The sequence below is a fragment of the Colobus angolensis genome, unplaced genomic scaffold (genome assembly GCF_000951035.1).
Source record: "Colobus angolensis palliatus isolate OR3802 unplaced genomic scaffold, Cang.pa_1.0 Scaffold294, whole genome shotgun sequence".
Classification (NCBI taxonomy): Eukaryota; Metazoa; Chordata; class Mammalia; order Primates; family Cercopithecidae; genus Colobus; species Colobus angolensis.
In genome coordinates, this window is record NW_012116199.1 from 1,108,714 (window position 1) to 1,122,195 (window position 13,482).

At 42.5% G+C, this 13,482-nt stretch overlaps 1 protein-coding gene across 3 annotated transcripts in view; it reads left to right on the top strand.

The window, feature by feature from the left end:
• TRPM1 (transient receptor potential cation channel, subfamily M, member 1) overlaps positions 1-13,482 on the top strand; it is a 149,879-nt gene that overhangs the window by 114,640 nt on the left and 21,757 nt on the right. For all 3 annotated transcript variants that reach the window (XM_011949247.1, XM_011949248.1, XM_011949249.1), the window contains 7 exons: positions 37-165; positions 2,755-3,006; positions 5,141-5,315; positions 6,897-6,917; positions 7,667-7,811; positions 9,025-9,227; positions 10,192-10,324. In XM_011949247.1, coding sequence (XP_011804637.1) covers positions 37-165; positions 2,755-3,006; positions 5,141-5,315; positions 6,897-6,917; positions 7,667-7,811; positions 9,025-9,227; positions 10,192-10,324 — 1,058 coding nt within the window. The remainder of the gene's footprint in view (positions 1-36; positions 166-2,754; positions 3,007-5,140; positions 5,316-6,896; positions 6,918-7,666; positions 7,812-9,024; positions 9,228-10,191; positions 10,325-13,482) is intronic.

Consider the following 13,482-nt stretch of genomic DNA (forward strand, 5'->3'; position numbering starts at 1 on the left):
CCCCCAAACACGGCTAACAGCTTGTCTTTCTTTCAGATATCATACTTGGGCTACCTGCTGCTGTTTAACTATGTCATCCTGGTGCGGATGGACGGCTGGCCCTCCCTCCAGGAGTGGATCGTGATCTCCTACATCGTGAGCCTGGCATTAGAGAAGATACGAGAGGTGGCTACACCAAAGACCTGCCCCAGCCCACTAACTGCTGACTGCAAATGCAAATATGGCTCCTTACTGAAAAAACATTTCATGCAAATTATGCATGTTGGGCCAGGCACTGTGGCTCATGCCTGTAATCCCAGCACTCTGGGAGGCCGAGGCAGGTGGATCACTTGAGGTCAGGAATTATAAACCAGCCTGTCCAACATGGTGAAACACCGCCTCCACTAAAAATAAAATTAGCCAGGTGTGGTGGTGCACGCCTACAATCCCAGCTACTAGGGAGGCTGGGTGGGAGGGTTACTGGAGATCAGTAATTTGAAACCAGCCTGGCCAACATGGTGAAACCCCATCTCAACTAAAAATACAAAAATTAGCCGGTCGTGTGGCAGGTGCCTGTAATCTCGGCTACTCAGGAGGCTGAGGTGGGATGATCACTTGAACCCGGGAGGCAGAGGTTGCAATGAGCCGAGATGGCGCCACTGCACTCCAGCCTGACAGACAGAGTGAGAGTCCATCTCGAAAACAAAAACAGAAAAACAAATTATACATGCTGTGGGACTTTTTTTGTACTCACAATTCCAAGTTTATTCATTTATTTAAGATGTATACATCTTGAATGAACTTGAACTTGCAAATCCAAACACGAGGCAAAATAAAGATATTTAACAATGAAAACAGGGTTGAATGCATAGGAAAACATCAGCAAATGCTGCTGGCGACTTGAGATAAACCAAATTACCACAACTGGGTACAAATTTTGGCTTAGATTTTTGGGACCAGAAGCGAGAAAGAGAGATACAAGGGACACTTGCACAGTGTGGTCCAAAGCCCAAAGTTGCAGGAAAAATATCCTCTCTTTTATCTCTGGACTCTTGTGTAAGAGATTTATGAAGGGAGGGCTCCCAGTGAGGAGGAAAAGGAGCTAAGTGAGGTGTGGCTTCAGGTGGACCCTGTCCTTGGCCTAATCCTCCTGTAGGGGGCTCTGAGTGAACTGGACACTGTGGAGTCTGTCTCACCTTTGGGCCCCACCTCAATTAGTCATTGGTACCCACCAGAGACATGGCTCCAAGTGTCCCAGAGCAAGCCTCCCAGAAGGGTGCAGGTATGGGCCTAACAGCAGCACCTGCAGCAAGTGGGGTGGACAAGCCCTCCTGGGGAAAAGCTCCAGGGGATATGGGAGGGGCCTAGAGCATTTGCTGCAAACAGAGGGAACAGGATTTTCAACTCAGTGTTGAAAAAGAACAGATAACCATCTCACAAACGACTCTTGTTATCCCAGAGGGCTCGAGTGAAAATGTAACTCCCAGTAGGCAATCTCTGCTGACAGCACGGGAAAGATGGGCCGGGTACTTTCCTTTCCAGTATCATTCAGAAGTTTTAATTCACTAAATCTGCTTATAAAGAGAAAGCATGTACCCAGGCAAAAAAGCAACTTGAACTGAAAAAGCCCACAGCACCATTTCATATCCTTTCTGCAACTGATATACAACCAGTACTATTATTTTGCAATAACTGTTGACCCTTTCACTGAACTGAAAAACATTATTAACCTAGTCCAGGTAGAGGGAATCTGATGGCATCAGACTAGAGCCTGAAAAACCAAAACAGCACTGAATCCAAAATTATACATGCCACCTTCTACTACTGTTCCTTTTCTAGCTGGGCTTCCTTCAAATTCTGCAGGTGCTGCAGCTGGGATTTCCTGAGCAGCCTGCTTTCCCATCACTGTGCCGTCATGACCTTGCTGAGGATCCACCGTACACCAAGACACTGTTCTTTATTCCAGCAACCTGCCCCCAATTATAGGAGAGAGAGGGCGGCCATCAGCTGATGTGCACGGGTTGTTAAACTAGTGAATCCCTTCTGTGTGGGCTTATAGATAACCACTGCCCCATCCTACCACAGAGATCCCCAAAACCTCTGCAACGGAAGGGGTACCACCTGGCACGGCAACCCTCCACCCCAGAGCGGCACCACAGACAGCTGTGCCATTGGGAAGGCTCTGCGCGTGTGCGTGCTGCTTGCTAAATATCTTCCATTTTACTCTGTGGAAGTCTCCCCTTAAGCAGCAGTGATTTTGAAAGGATAATATCTCAAGTAGGGGAAAACCTGGTCTAACTTTCCCCTAATTTCTCATGTCTAAGTTGCAAAGGAATTTTGCCAAATCAAAACATTCCCTAGCCCCGTTCTGCCATCTCCACTGGGTGGACTGCCCCTCTGTGGGGCCACGTGGGGCTCATCTGTGCTCTAGAGTTTTCGTCCTGTGCGACTCTGGAATGTGGAGTAACAGGCACGTGTCCAGATAATTAAAAAAGAAATCAAAATGCAGCTGCTTTAATTACAGCCAGAAGGACATAATTTAGAAGGCATTTCCTGAGTTTCTAAAACCCTGAATCTAAGAATAGGGAGGATCCCATGGAATTTCCCTTTCTAGATATCTCTCTCTGCCTGAGAAGAAGAGTGTTTAGAGGTTTTGAGTAGGAAAGGGGCCAGAACATGCCCTGGAATGTTCCACGAGTCTTATCATTCCAATATTCTAAGACAAGACTTCTAATACGGCATCTCAGTTTATTGTTCTCTGGGATTTGTTTTCAGATTCTCATGTCAGAACCAGGCAAACTCAGCCAGAAAATCAAAGTTTGGCTTCAGGAGTACTGGAACATCACAGATCTCGTGGCCATTTCCACATTCATGATTGGAGCAATTCTTCGCCTACAGAACCAGCCCTACATGGGCTATGGCCGGGTGATCTACTGTGTGGATATCATCTTCTGGTACATCCGTGTCCTGGACATCTTTGGTGTCAACAAGTATCTGGGGCCATACGTGATGATGATTGGAAAGATGGTTAGTAATGGCATCCTGTGGGTATCCAGAGAGACTTTGGCTGTGGTTAGGGCATAAGAACAGGCCTTGGGCATGGCTTCCTTCAATTTCATTTGGTTTTTCTTTTGCAGTTAGACTTTTTTTTTTTTTTTTTGAGACGGAGTCTTGCTCTGTCGCCCAGGCTGGAGTGCAGTGGCCAGATCTCAGCTCACTGCAAGCTCCGCCTCCCGGGTTTACGCCATTCTCCTGCCTCAGCCTCCCGAGTAGCTGGGACTACAGACGCCCGCCACCTCGCCCGGCTAGTTTTTTGTATTTTTTTAGTAGAGACGGGGTTTCACCGTGTTAGCCAGGATGGTCTCGATCTCCTGACCTCGTGATCCGCCCGCCTCGGCCTCCCAAAGTGCTGGGATTACAGGCTTGAGCCACCGCGCCCGGCCTGCAGTTGGACTTTTAAAGGAAATATTTTTTGCTTTAAGATACACAGTTCTCCTACATGTTGATAACTTAATAAAATCCAATAGAAAAACATGAGTCGACGGCCTACTGTGTATATATACATAACATATATACATATATAGTGTACACACACACATATGCATACATCTATCTCTCAATATGTATCACGTACTCAATATATACTGTCTTCCTTCTTCCACACCATATTTCAACTGTAGGATGACTAATTACTTTTGCTTTTTATTCCTTCTGATTTATTATTAATGAGCCTATTTTGACAGCAACATTAAAGAAAATAGCCTCCTTTTTTTCATAAGAGCTTACTTCACTTTCCCAGGACATAAGAGAACATTGATTTTTGATGCAATAGGAATTCAGTAGCAAAATAGATGTCTCACAATATTTACTTGTTGATGGCTGGAAACATATTTTCAGCATTCTTTAGTATAGGGACATGGATTTGATGTTCTATCAGACTACATCCCCTTCAGAATGCACATATGGCCAAAAAAAAAAAAAACAAACAACAACAAAAAAAACCTGCCTGATTTATAACCTCCTAACATGTGGTAGAAGCCAGAGACAAAGGGAGCCCAAGGCCAGTTCCCAACTCCAGATGATCTTCATTCACTCTGGCCTGGAGTGAATACAGGAAGTTCATGTGATTAGACCATGATGACTTATACTCCAGAACAGGCCAGAGAATATGAAACTGAAAATGAATCAGCAGGTCATCCTTACATTACCTAAAAGAGCCTCAGTGTTAGGACTGGTGCAAGAAGAAAGCAAGCTTCCTACATTTAGGAAGGATTCTTTACAGGGCAAGTGGTTTTGAGCTAAGGGATGTACGCTTTAGTAAATTCCAGCAAGAGCCTCCATCTTGAACAAGGGATGTTCAAAATTAGGAATTATACCAGTTTAGTATCCACAGTAACCAGGGCATTGCTCACTGTAACCACTCAGCACTTGTGTAGTGAATGAATAAATGTTGGTCAACACTCTCAATTCATTATTTTTTTTTTTTTTTTTTGAGACGGAGTCTCGCTCTGTCACCCAGGCTGGAGTGCAGTGGCCGGATCTCAGCTCACTGCAAGCTCCGCCTCCCGGGTTTACGCCATTCTCCTGCCTCAGCCTCCCGAGTAGCTGGGACTACAGGCGCCCGCCACCTCGCCTGGCTAGTTTTTTGTATTTTTTAGTAGAGACGGGGTTTCACAGTGTTAGCCAGGATGGTCTCGATCTCCTGACCTTGTGATCCGCCCGTCTCGGCCTCCCAAAGTGCTGGGATTACAGGCTTGAGCCACTGCGCCCGGCCTCATTATTGTTTTATTTCCTTAGGTATCTCCTCCTCTTACTCCTTAGTATCCCTTACAGACTCCCATCTTTTCTCACAATTCTTCCCTTTCTCCATTTGCAGTTTTAGTTACTAAGGTACATGTGTTTATGGGCAACAACAGAGGAGAAGCAAGAAGGATGAAGAGCAGATGAGGATAGCAATGTTCTAGAAGACATTCTAGGCATAAAGCATTGCACGGAGTAGGAAAAAGCCTTCCCAGGGATGGGAAGGGAGGAAGGGAAAGAGGCTTTCTTCATCCTAATTAAGAATTCGTGAAGTGCTTCATTGGAGAGAGCAATATAATGAGCCAGGGTGAACTTGGCCCATGAGCCAAGCCAGTGAGAGACAAACGTTCTCCTTACTCAGATGATCGACATGCTGTACTTTGTGGTCATCATGCTAGTCGTGCTCATGAGTTTTGGAGTAGCCCGTCAAGCCATTCTGCATCCAGAGGAGAAGCCTTCTTGGAAACTGGCCCGAAACATCTTCTACATGCCCTACTGGATGATCTATGGAGAGGTGTTTGCAGACCAGATAGACCGTAAGAGTAGAATTCATAGTAAGATTCTCTTCCCTGCTTCTGAGGAGGATGATCAGTTCCAAATTAATGGAAGAGCATGTATTAATTTGGAAATAAAAAATATTTGTCACTCCACCATAGGCATCAAATTATTTTACAAAGAAATAAGAACAAATTATGGAACATGGATTTTCAGACATCAGTCATTTCTTTTATTCTAAAAATAATTCACTAGAATTCCAAAAGAGTCTCACTTCTCTTGAACTGGACCTGATGGACATCCTGTCACGTGAATGCAGTTCTAATGCCAATAGCCTAGTTTTTCTTCAACCCAGTATCTCCCCACCCCAGGATAAGGCTGGTAGTGTTTTCCAGTAGAATGAACTAGTGAACAGGGCAGAGTAACTGGTACATCCCACCATCCTCTTCTTCAAGTCATCAGAGCCCATTTTCCACATAGCTACCCATTTCATCTTCACTAGTAGAGTGCTATTTTGTATTATCAAAAATAATCTGGATGTTAGTAGAGGAAATGGGTTATGATCCTGCACAGATTTCTGGGGAATGTAGGCCCAGCTCCTCTGCAGGCTGAGCTGGTGTCTTCTGGATTGAAGGAATGTAAAGCTCAAATGTTCTTGTACCTATTTCACCAGGACAGTTGAATAAATGTTCCGCCAGTGAAGGAGGCACTTTTAGTCCCATTTCCATTTCAGGACCAACATTTTCATTTGCATGTTGTAATTTATCATAAAGCATCAGTCATAATAACATGTTGCTACTTCCGGAACTCTGCTATTTGGGAATAGAAAGTTTGTATTATCTTTCTTTCATATAGAATGTAGGGCTGTCAGTGTATATCTACTGCCTCCAGTTTAGACAATAACCAGCTCATGCAGTAGCTTCTAACTTTTATAATGTCATTCTGACCATATCATTATTGCAAGTATTGCAAAGTCAACTATTGAAGTGTGTTAGTAGCTTAGTAAGCCAGAACATAAAAATCTGATTTGGTTTCAAAAGAGTATTAGTTTAGGTCAACATACATACATGTTAAAAGTCCCTAGATTCCAGGCATAAACTGTAGTATTTTTATTGTTGGACATTTTTTTTTTCATTAAATTGGGTTATGAGAGAAGATAAACAGGTAAACTTTAGGCTGTGCTATTCTCAGTAACATAATTAAATGTAGGTTTTTGATTCTTGATCTTTTAACTAATAATTTTGTAGTTATTTGGGCTTATGAGGTGTTCGTGTTGGAATATAGGGAACGTGTGATTGGTTACCTGATCATCTGCCAGTAACATGTCTTTTTCACAATATTCTTAACTAGTGAGCTTTTGCTCTTGTTTATGACATATGGTAAAATAAATATCCATGATATATATTTTCTAGAATTATTAATGTATGTAATTCTTCTAAATAGATCACTGTTTCTAAGTGTGAATCAATAATTCCCAAGCTTAAAATATTTGTATTTCTTCACAGCAAAACAGTTATGTTGTTAAGTCACTTGTTTTACTTTTCTCTCAACCATCATATTATTTTCTTTCCTCCCCTCCTGTCAAAACAAAACAAAAATCCTGCTTTCCAATCGTTATGTAGTCTACGCCATGGAAATTAATCGTAAGTTTACATGGAATTGATTATTCTAGTCTATGGAATGTGTTTCTTAATTACCTTTTGCTTAGCTGATTACTAGTAGTCTTAAACTGTTTTCAAATACTTCTCTTGTGTTTTGGTGCCAGTACTTTTTAAACTGCCAGTAAAAAGTAAAGAGAACCACATATTCACTGTTGGGATCACCCTAATTTTTTTAGGGGAGAAATAGACCCCCTGTGATAAAAAGTTGCATTTCAAATGAGCAGAGGGGGAAAAGATTATTTTTCAAACACGGCACCAAAACAGTTGATTAAACAATTTGGGAAGTAGAGGGAATCCCTAACCCATACGACATAACAAAAATATTTTCAAATTTAATGTGTCAATGAAACCAAGAAAACAACCAGAAGACAACATAAGCTAATGTTAAATAATTAGAAGCCACAATGACTTTCAAATGGATAACAATAAAGGGAAAAAACATAAAGATACATTTGTCTGCTTAAAAATGAAGACTTTTGTATTTGAAAGCCACAATAAAGAAAAGGGAAAATGTTTAGAAATATAACAAAGAATGACTATCTCTGAGTGCAGATAAGAGTTTCTGACCTTTTTCTTTGTATGAGTTTATTTTTTCCCATGGAAAAATACTGCTTATGAAATAAGAAAAAATCATATTAAAAAAGAAATAGGTATTGAAAAACATATGTAAGAGATATTTATCCTTTTCATTATATGTAAAAAGCAAGCACAGAACAATTTTTTTCTTTCAGCTCCTTGTGGTGAGAACCTATATGATGAGGAGGGCAAGCGGCTTCCTCCCTGTATCCCCGGTGCCTGGCTCACGCCAGCACTCATGGCATGCTACCTACTGGTTGCCAACATCCTGCTGGTGAACCTGCTGATTGCTGTGTTCAAGTACGTGTCACAGCTGATGAGCACATGCTTATTATTTATTACTGTACAGATTTTCCATTTAATCTCAGAATTCTCCCAAGATACTAATATATTTGCAGATAATTTCTTTAAGGTTTTTAAGTAGATCAATTTTTGCCGTCTCTTTGTTCAAACTTAATCAGTCTTAATGTATTCATAAATCAAGAGTTGACACTTATATACATTTAAATTTAATTTTGGTTAGTATTTTAACACTTTAGTGTGTATTTTAATCTAATGAAAATATTTTCTTAGATGAAAGTCTCCTGGGGTACGATTTGATCAAGTCATGCTTTTCATTCATCAGCAGAGGTGCAAAAGGCAATATTAGTTTCATAAGCTGTTACAATTACTGTAATACTAGGTAAAGCATTTTTTTTTCTGATCATTTATAGAATGCAAGATACAATGGCCTAAGAAAAAAAATGGCTTAAAGGATTAAATCAAGTTTCTTATAAAACCTGCCTGTTTGGCATGTTGTGTTGAGTATGTTGACCATGCTCAATAAACATTGAAAAAAACGTTAGCTTCTAAGATGAAAAATATAGAGGGAAAAATCCTTCACAGAAATATGCAATCTTAGAATTGAACAGGACATTGGAGAAAACCTGGTCCAAACTTCCGGCTTGAGAGATGAGAAAACTAAGGTCAGGGAAGGTAACTGGCTTTCCTAAGGTCCCAGTGTTGGTAGACAATGAAATCATGCACTTACTGCTTCCTGTTGGAAGCTAAAATAAGACAAAGATTGTACCTACCCCATGTCCAAAATAACGAACCTTCAATCAAATAAGTACAATAACTAATTAATTCAGTTAAAAAAAGAAAAGTAGTCATCTACTTGTTAGACTGAATTGAAAGTTTAAACATGTGAAAACGTTTAGTTAAATGGCTTATACCTCTACATATAGGAAATTAAATTTCCTGAGTATACGAGTAGATTGTGGTGTGGTTTTTCAAGAAAGCAGTACATAGCAATTTATTAAACTTAGCTACTTATGAGTACAATGTCCTTAAGCACAGATAATCCACATTGATGGATAAACCAAAAGATTGAATAATCAAGGAATCAGTGCTAAAGGGCACTAAAAGGCCATCTCATTGAGTATTTTCATTTAAATGTGAGTAACTCTGACTGCTCTGAGAAATCATTATAAAAAGTAGTATGACTAACTGTAAAAATGTCTTCTTTTTAAAGCAATACCTTCTTTGAAGTAAAATCAATATCCAACCAGGTGTGGAAGTTCCAGCGATATCAGCTGATTATGACATTTCATGACAGGCCAGTCCTGCCCCCACCGATGATCATTTTAAGCCACATCTATATCATCATTATGCGTCTCAGCGGCCGCTGCAGGAAAAAGAGAGAAGGGGACCAAGAGGAACAGGATCGTGGATTGAGTATGTGCAGGGCTCTTCATTTCTAAGTTGGGCTGATTTCAAAATAGTGTTCTAATTGGACATCCTCACAGAAATCTCACTCAACTACTTGCTCATGTGAAAAGCACCACATTCAGTCCAACTGCTGTTCTTTTCAAAAGGCTTCTCATTTTGTATCCATTTTTTTCTAGTTTCATTAATTTGTTAGTAATTGATATTAGGAAAGCCAGCTCATGGGGATTAGAAGTTGAGCTAATTCTCTAAAATAACTCTACTCTATAAATTTCTATATAAATTGAATGCTCCTTTCAAAATGTCTTAATTTGTTGCATCTAAAGAAAATGAGAGGCCCGGCGCGGTGGCTCAAGCCTGTGATCCCAGCACTTTGGGAGGCCGAAACGGGTGGATCACGAGGTCAGGAGATCAAGACCATCCTGGCTAACACGGTGAAACCCCGTCTCTACTGAAAAAATACAAAAAGCTAGCCGGGCGAGGTGGCGGGCACCTGTAGTCCCAGCTACTCGGGAGGCTGAGGCAGGAGAATGGCGTAAACCCGGGAGGCGGAGCTTGCAGTGAGCTGAGATCCGGCCACTGCACTCCAGCCTGGGCCACAAAGTGAGACTCCGTCTCAACAACAACAACAAAAAAAGAAAATGAGAAAATAATGCTACACGTTTGACTCTATTCATAAAAATAAGTGCAAAAAGTTTTTCAGGAAATATTACTTGGCTTTACTTTCCCAGTAAATGTAATTTTTTTTTTTTTTTTTTTAATGTTTAAAAGCGGACGGTTTGGCTCCAACTGATAGAGGGTTGGGGTGTATGACAACTCCTTTTTGGATAAAAACCAATTGGAGTGGTGGCAAACTGCCTTAGGAATGGCAGAGAAGAGAATTTAATTAAAGTGGGGCTGTGAAATTCACTTTGACGCCGCGAAACTGATTCTTCTTGTTTTTCACATGGCCGACACTTCTCCCTTCACACAGAGCTCTTCCTTAGCGACGAGGAGCTGAAGAGGCTGCACGAGTTCGAGGAGCAGTGTGTGCAGGAGCACTTCCGGGAGAAGGAGGACGAGCAGCAGTCGTCCAGCGACGAGCGCATCCGGGTCACTTCTGAGAGGTTCGTGTGGCGTCCCCACAGCCGGCCCGCGGGCCAAGGGTTTGCCGACTCGGGCGCCCCACTCCATGAGGGATGCCAGAGTTCATTTAAACATGCACTCCGAGTTCTCATGTTTTATTTAAACTTTAAGTTTCAACGGGGTTCCCACGAAATAGTGAGGAAGTTCCTAGGTAATGACTGTGCATTGGATATAGAAGGGAATGACATTTATTGTAAATATCCCTGGCCAAAAGAAAACCTAACAGTTCTTGACTACCTTCACCCCCACCCCAAAGCGGGAAGGGGTTTCCGCAAGGTTAATGGAAGCTATGGAAAGCCATCTTTCTCCCAGCTCTTGCTCCTAACTTCCCTTTGCCAGTGTGGTCCTCCCCAGGGGACTACCCTCCTCATCCTGCCTAGCTGCTTGCTGCACCTTGGCAACACCTTTCCCAGCCTCACAGGGCAGAGGCAAAGGCTCCCTCCTGGGCCTCCGGTGAGAGTGGGAACTGGGAGGGGTGGGGTGCAGGGTTGGGGGTGAGGTGTCTGGCCCCATGAGGGTGGGAGCCGCCAAACTAGGGCAGGGTCTGTCTTTCAGACACCTTGACATCCTCAGTACCCAGCAAGGTCAGCCTAATCTCTGCGGTAATGCTTAATAAATGCAGAGTGAATGAATGCAGAATGTGTGAATCAATGAATGAGTAAATGAAGTCAGGTCAGGAGGGACAGAAATGGTGACATTTTCCAAACTTCGTAGTATTGCTCTATCCTAAGCTGGGAAAGAGCAACTGGCAAAGGGTAGACAGGAGCAATTGACCTTCACTGTCTGCACTTTTTATCATGTAAGTTTTGAGAGCCTTTATCATGTACTAAAAGCATTTTCAGCTTGCTAAAGATCTTGGTGACTGATAACACACTGTTCGAAAGGGTTTCACTGACAAGGTGGCCAGAAGGATGAGCTCAGAAGAGCCATGCCTAGCTCTGCTTTCTATCCTTGAGTACACAGAATTAAAGTTTCCTAATAGACACATTGAGAGCCATAAAAACAGGGTGGGACTTCAAAAAGATATTGCAGCCGACAGTTCCCAAACAATTACAACAGAATTCACAGATGCACCGTAGGTCTCCCTGGCGCATGTTCAGCCCAGGGAACTCTGCCCCAGCCCACAGGAGGGGAGATGGCAACTGTGGGTCCCTGGTCCTGGTTCCCTCCTAGACCCAGTCACCTTGTGACCCAACCTAATCCAACCAGCTAAACTCTAGGGTTACCTGCACCACCTTTCTTCCTTACCAAGGTAAATTTTTAATAAAACTTTGAAATGTTTCTTTGATATTTTAACAGTAATTGCTAAACTTTCAAGGTATAAAAATTATTTCTTTATGAGAAAGATAAGGCACCCCATGTAGATAGTCAAATTTCCACTTTTTAGTTAGACATTAACTTGAATGTAATTTTAACCAGTTATTTACAGTGGAGATTGTGTTTTGTTTTGCTCTGCCTCCCCCTCTCCCTTCCCCGGCATTCCTTGGATTTTTACCATTCTTGGACCAAAGCGCCAAGAATGTGGTTATCAGGTCACTACCAAATTGCATTTTTCTCTGGGGGCTCTGTGCACACGTAATAGGGATGAAAGTGTGTCGGGCAGAGAAAACATGCTGCTTCCTGTTTCCCTCGGCTCAGATCCCAGGAGTGATGGGAGCACATTCTTGCCCCTCCATTTCCCTTGGCCTTGTCTAGGCTGACTCATAGGTGAATGCCCAAGACAGAAAGAGGAGGAGGCTTGAGGAGAAGGGAGCTTTCCTTCCCTCTTAGCCAGGCCAGCTGAGAAGCAACGGATAAGGTGGGAGGATGGAAATAAAAGTATTTGTACCTCATTTTGGGTACCTGTGACTACTTTAAAAATCAAACTTGAAGTACTCAGGCATTTCTGCCATTTCTTTCATATTCGTTCTACATAAAATTAGTTTTATTTTCTGCATCACCATTTCCCATTTGATGATTTTCCTGCTCTTCTCTCGGTGGTGTCTTCACCACCACCATTCAGTGTGTAGGGTCTGGTTAGGAGCATGTCAGCCCATGCCTTGTCTCCCTGTTGTCTTGGTAGCTTTCAGAGCTGAGCTACTGATTCTCGTGACTCAATTTTATAAACGTGTTCACACAGGATGGGTACCCATTAATCATTCTCCTCCACGCAGGGTGCTTTTAGTGCTTCTTTGCAGAAACCAAATTCAAGGTTCTTTCTTAAAGCTTTGAAATTTACCTATAAAATGCTAACAATTTAACCATTTTTTTTAAATCATAAAGTTTCAACAGTTTGTAAGATCCAACATTCAGTCCTGCAATGAGATTTGCAATACGATTCAGCATTGATTGACACAACACTGGGTTGCAGGAGGATATTTAACCCCAAGTCCTACCAAGCATGCCCACTTAGATGTCTTAGGGGCCCTGCTGTCTGGGTTCTCCTCCCAAACTTGGACTCTAGTGTCTGTGAATGGCATCGCCATTAAGCTCAATTAGCAAACTGGCAAATCATTGTGGCACCTCCCTCTTCTTCACTAACAATCATCAAGTTCTGTTTACTTCCCCTCATGAATACATCCTGGTTCACTTATTTTTTCCATCCCTACCCCAACGCACCTAGTACAGGCTTCCATCATTTTCCACTTCCATTCCTGTAGCTGCCCCTACCTGAGCTCTCCATATTTATTTCTGCTCTTTCAATCCATGTTACACTGTCAGCTCTCAAGGGGTCCTGTTCCCTCCTGCACTGGCTCTCCTGAAAAGCCCTCTGTGGCCCCCACTGTCCTTAGGCCTGCAAGGCCCTGCCCTCTCTCCAGCTTTGCCCTAGACTATCTTCTCCTTCATGCTCTATATTCCATTTCTCGGCCTTCTTTCATTTCCTCAAAACACTGCTTCCTTCCTGCCACAGGGGCTCTGCATGGGCTGTGCCCTCTGTCTGATGCACCTCACCCTCCTTCCTTGCTCCTCTTCCTTGGATCTCTGCCCAAATGCCAGTTCCTTATGGGAGACTTCACCACCTCACACCTTAGACTAGGTCAGGACCCTCAGGCATTAAGCTGCCTGAAGGCAGGGCCATGTCTGGTTTTTGTCCACCATGATATACCTAGAGCCTGCACATCTCTACATAGTAGGAGTCAGCCTTTTTTTTTTTTTTTTT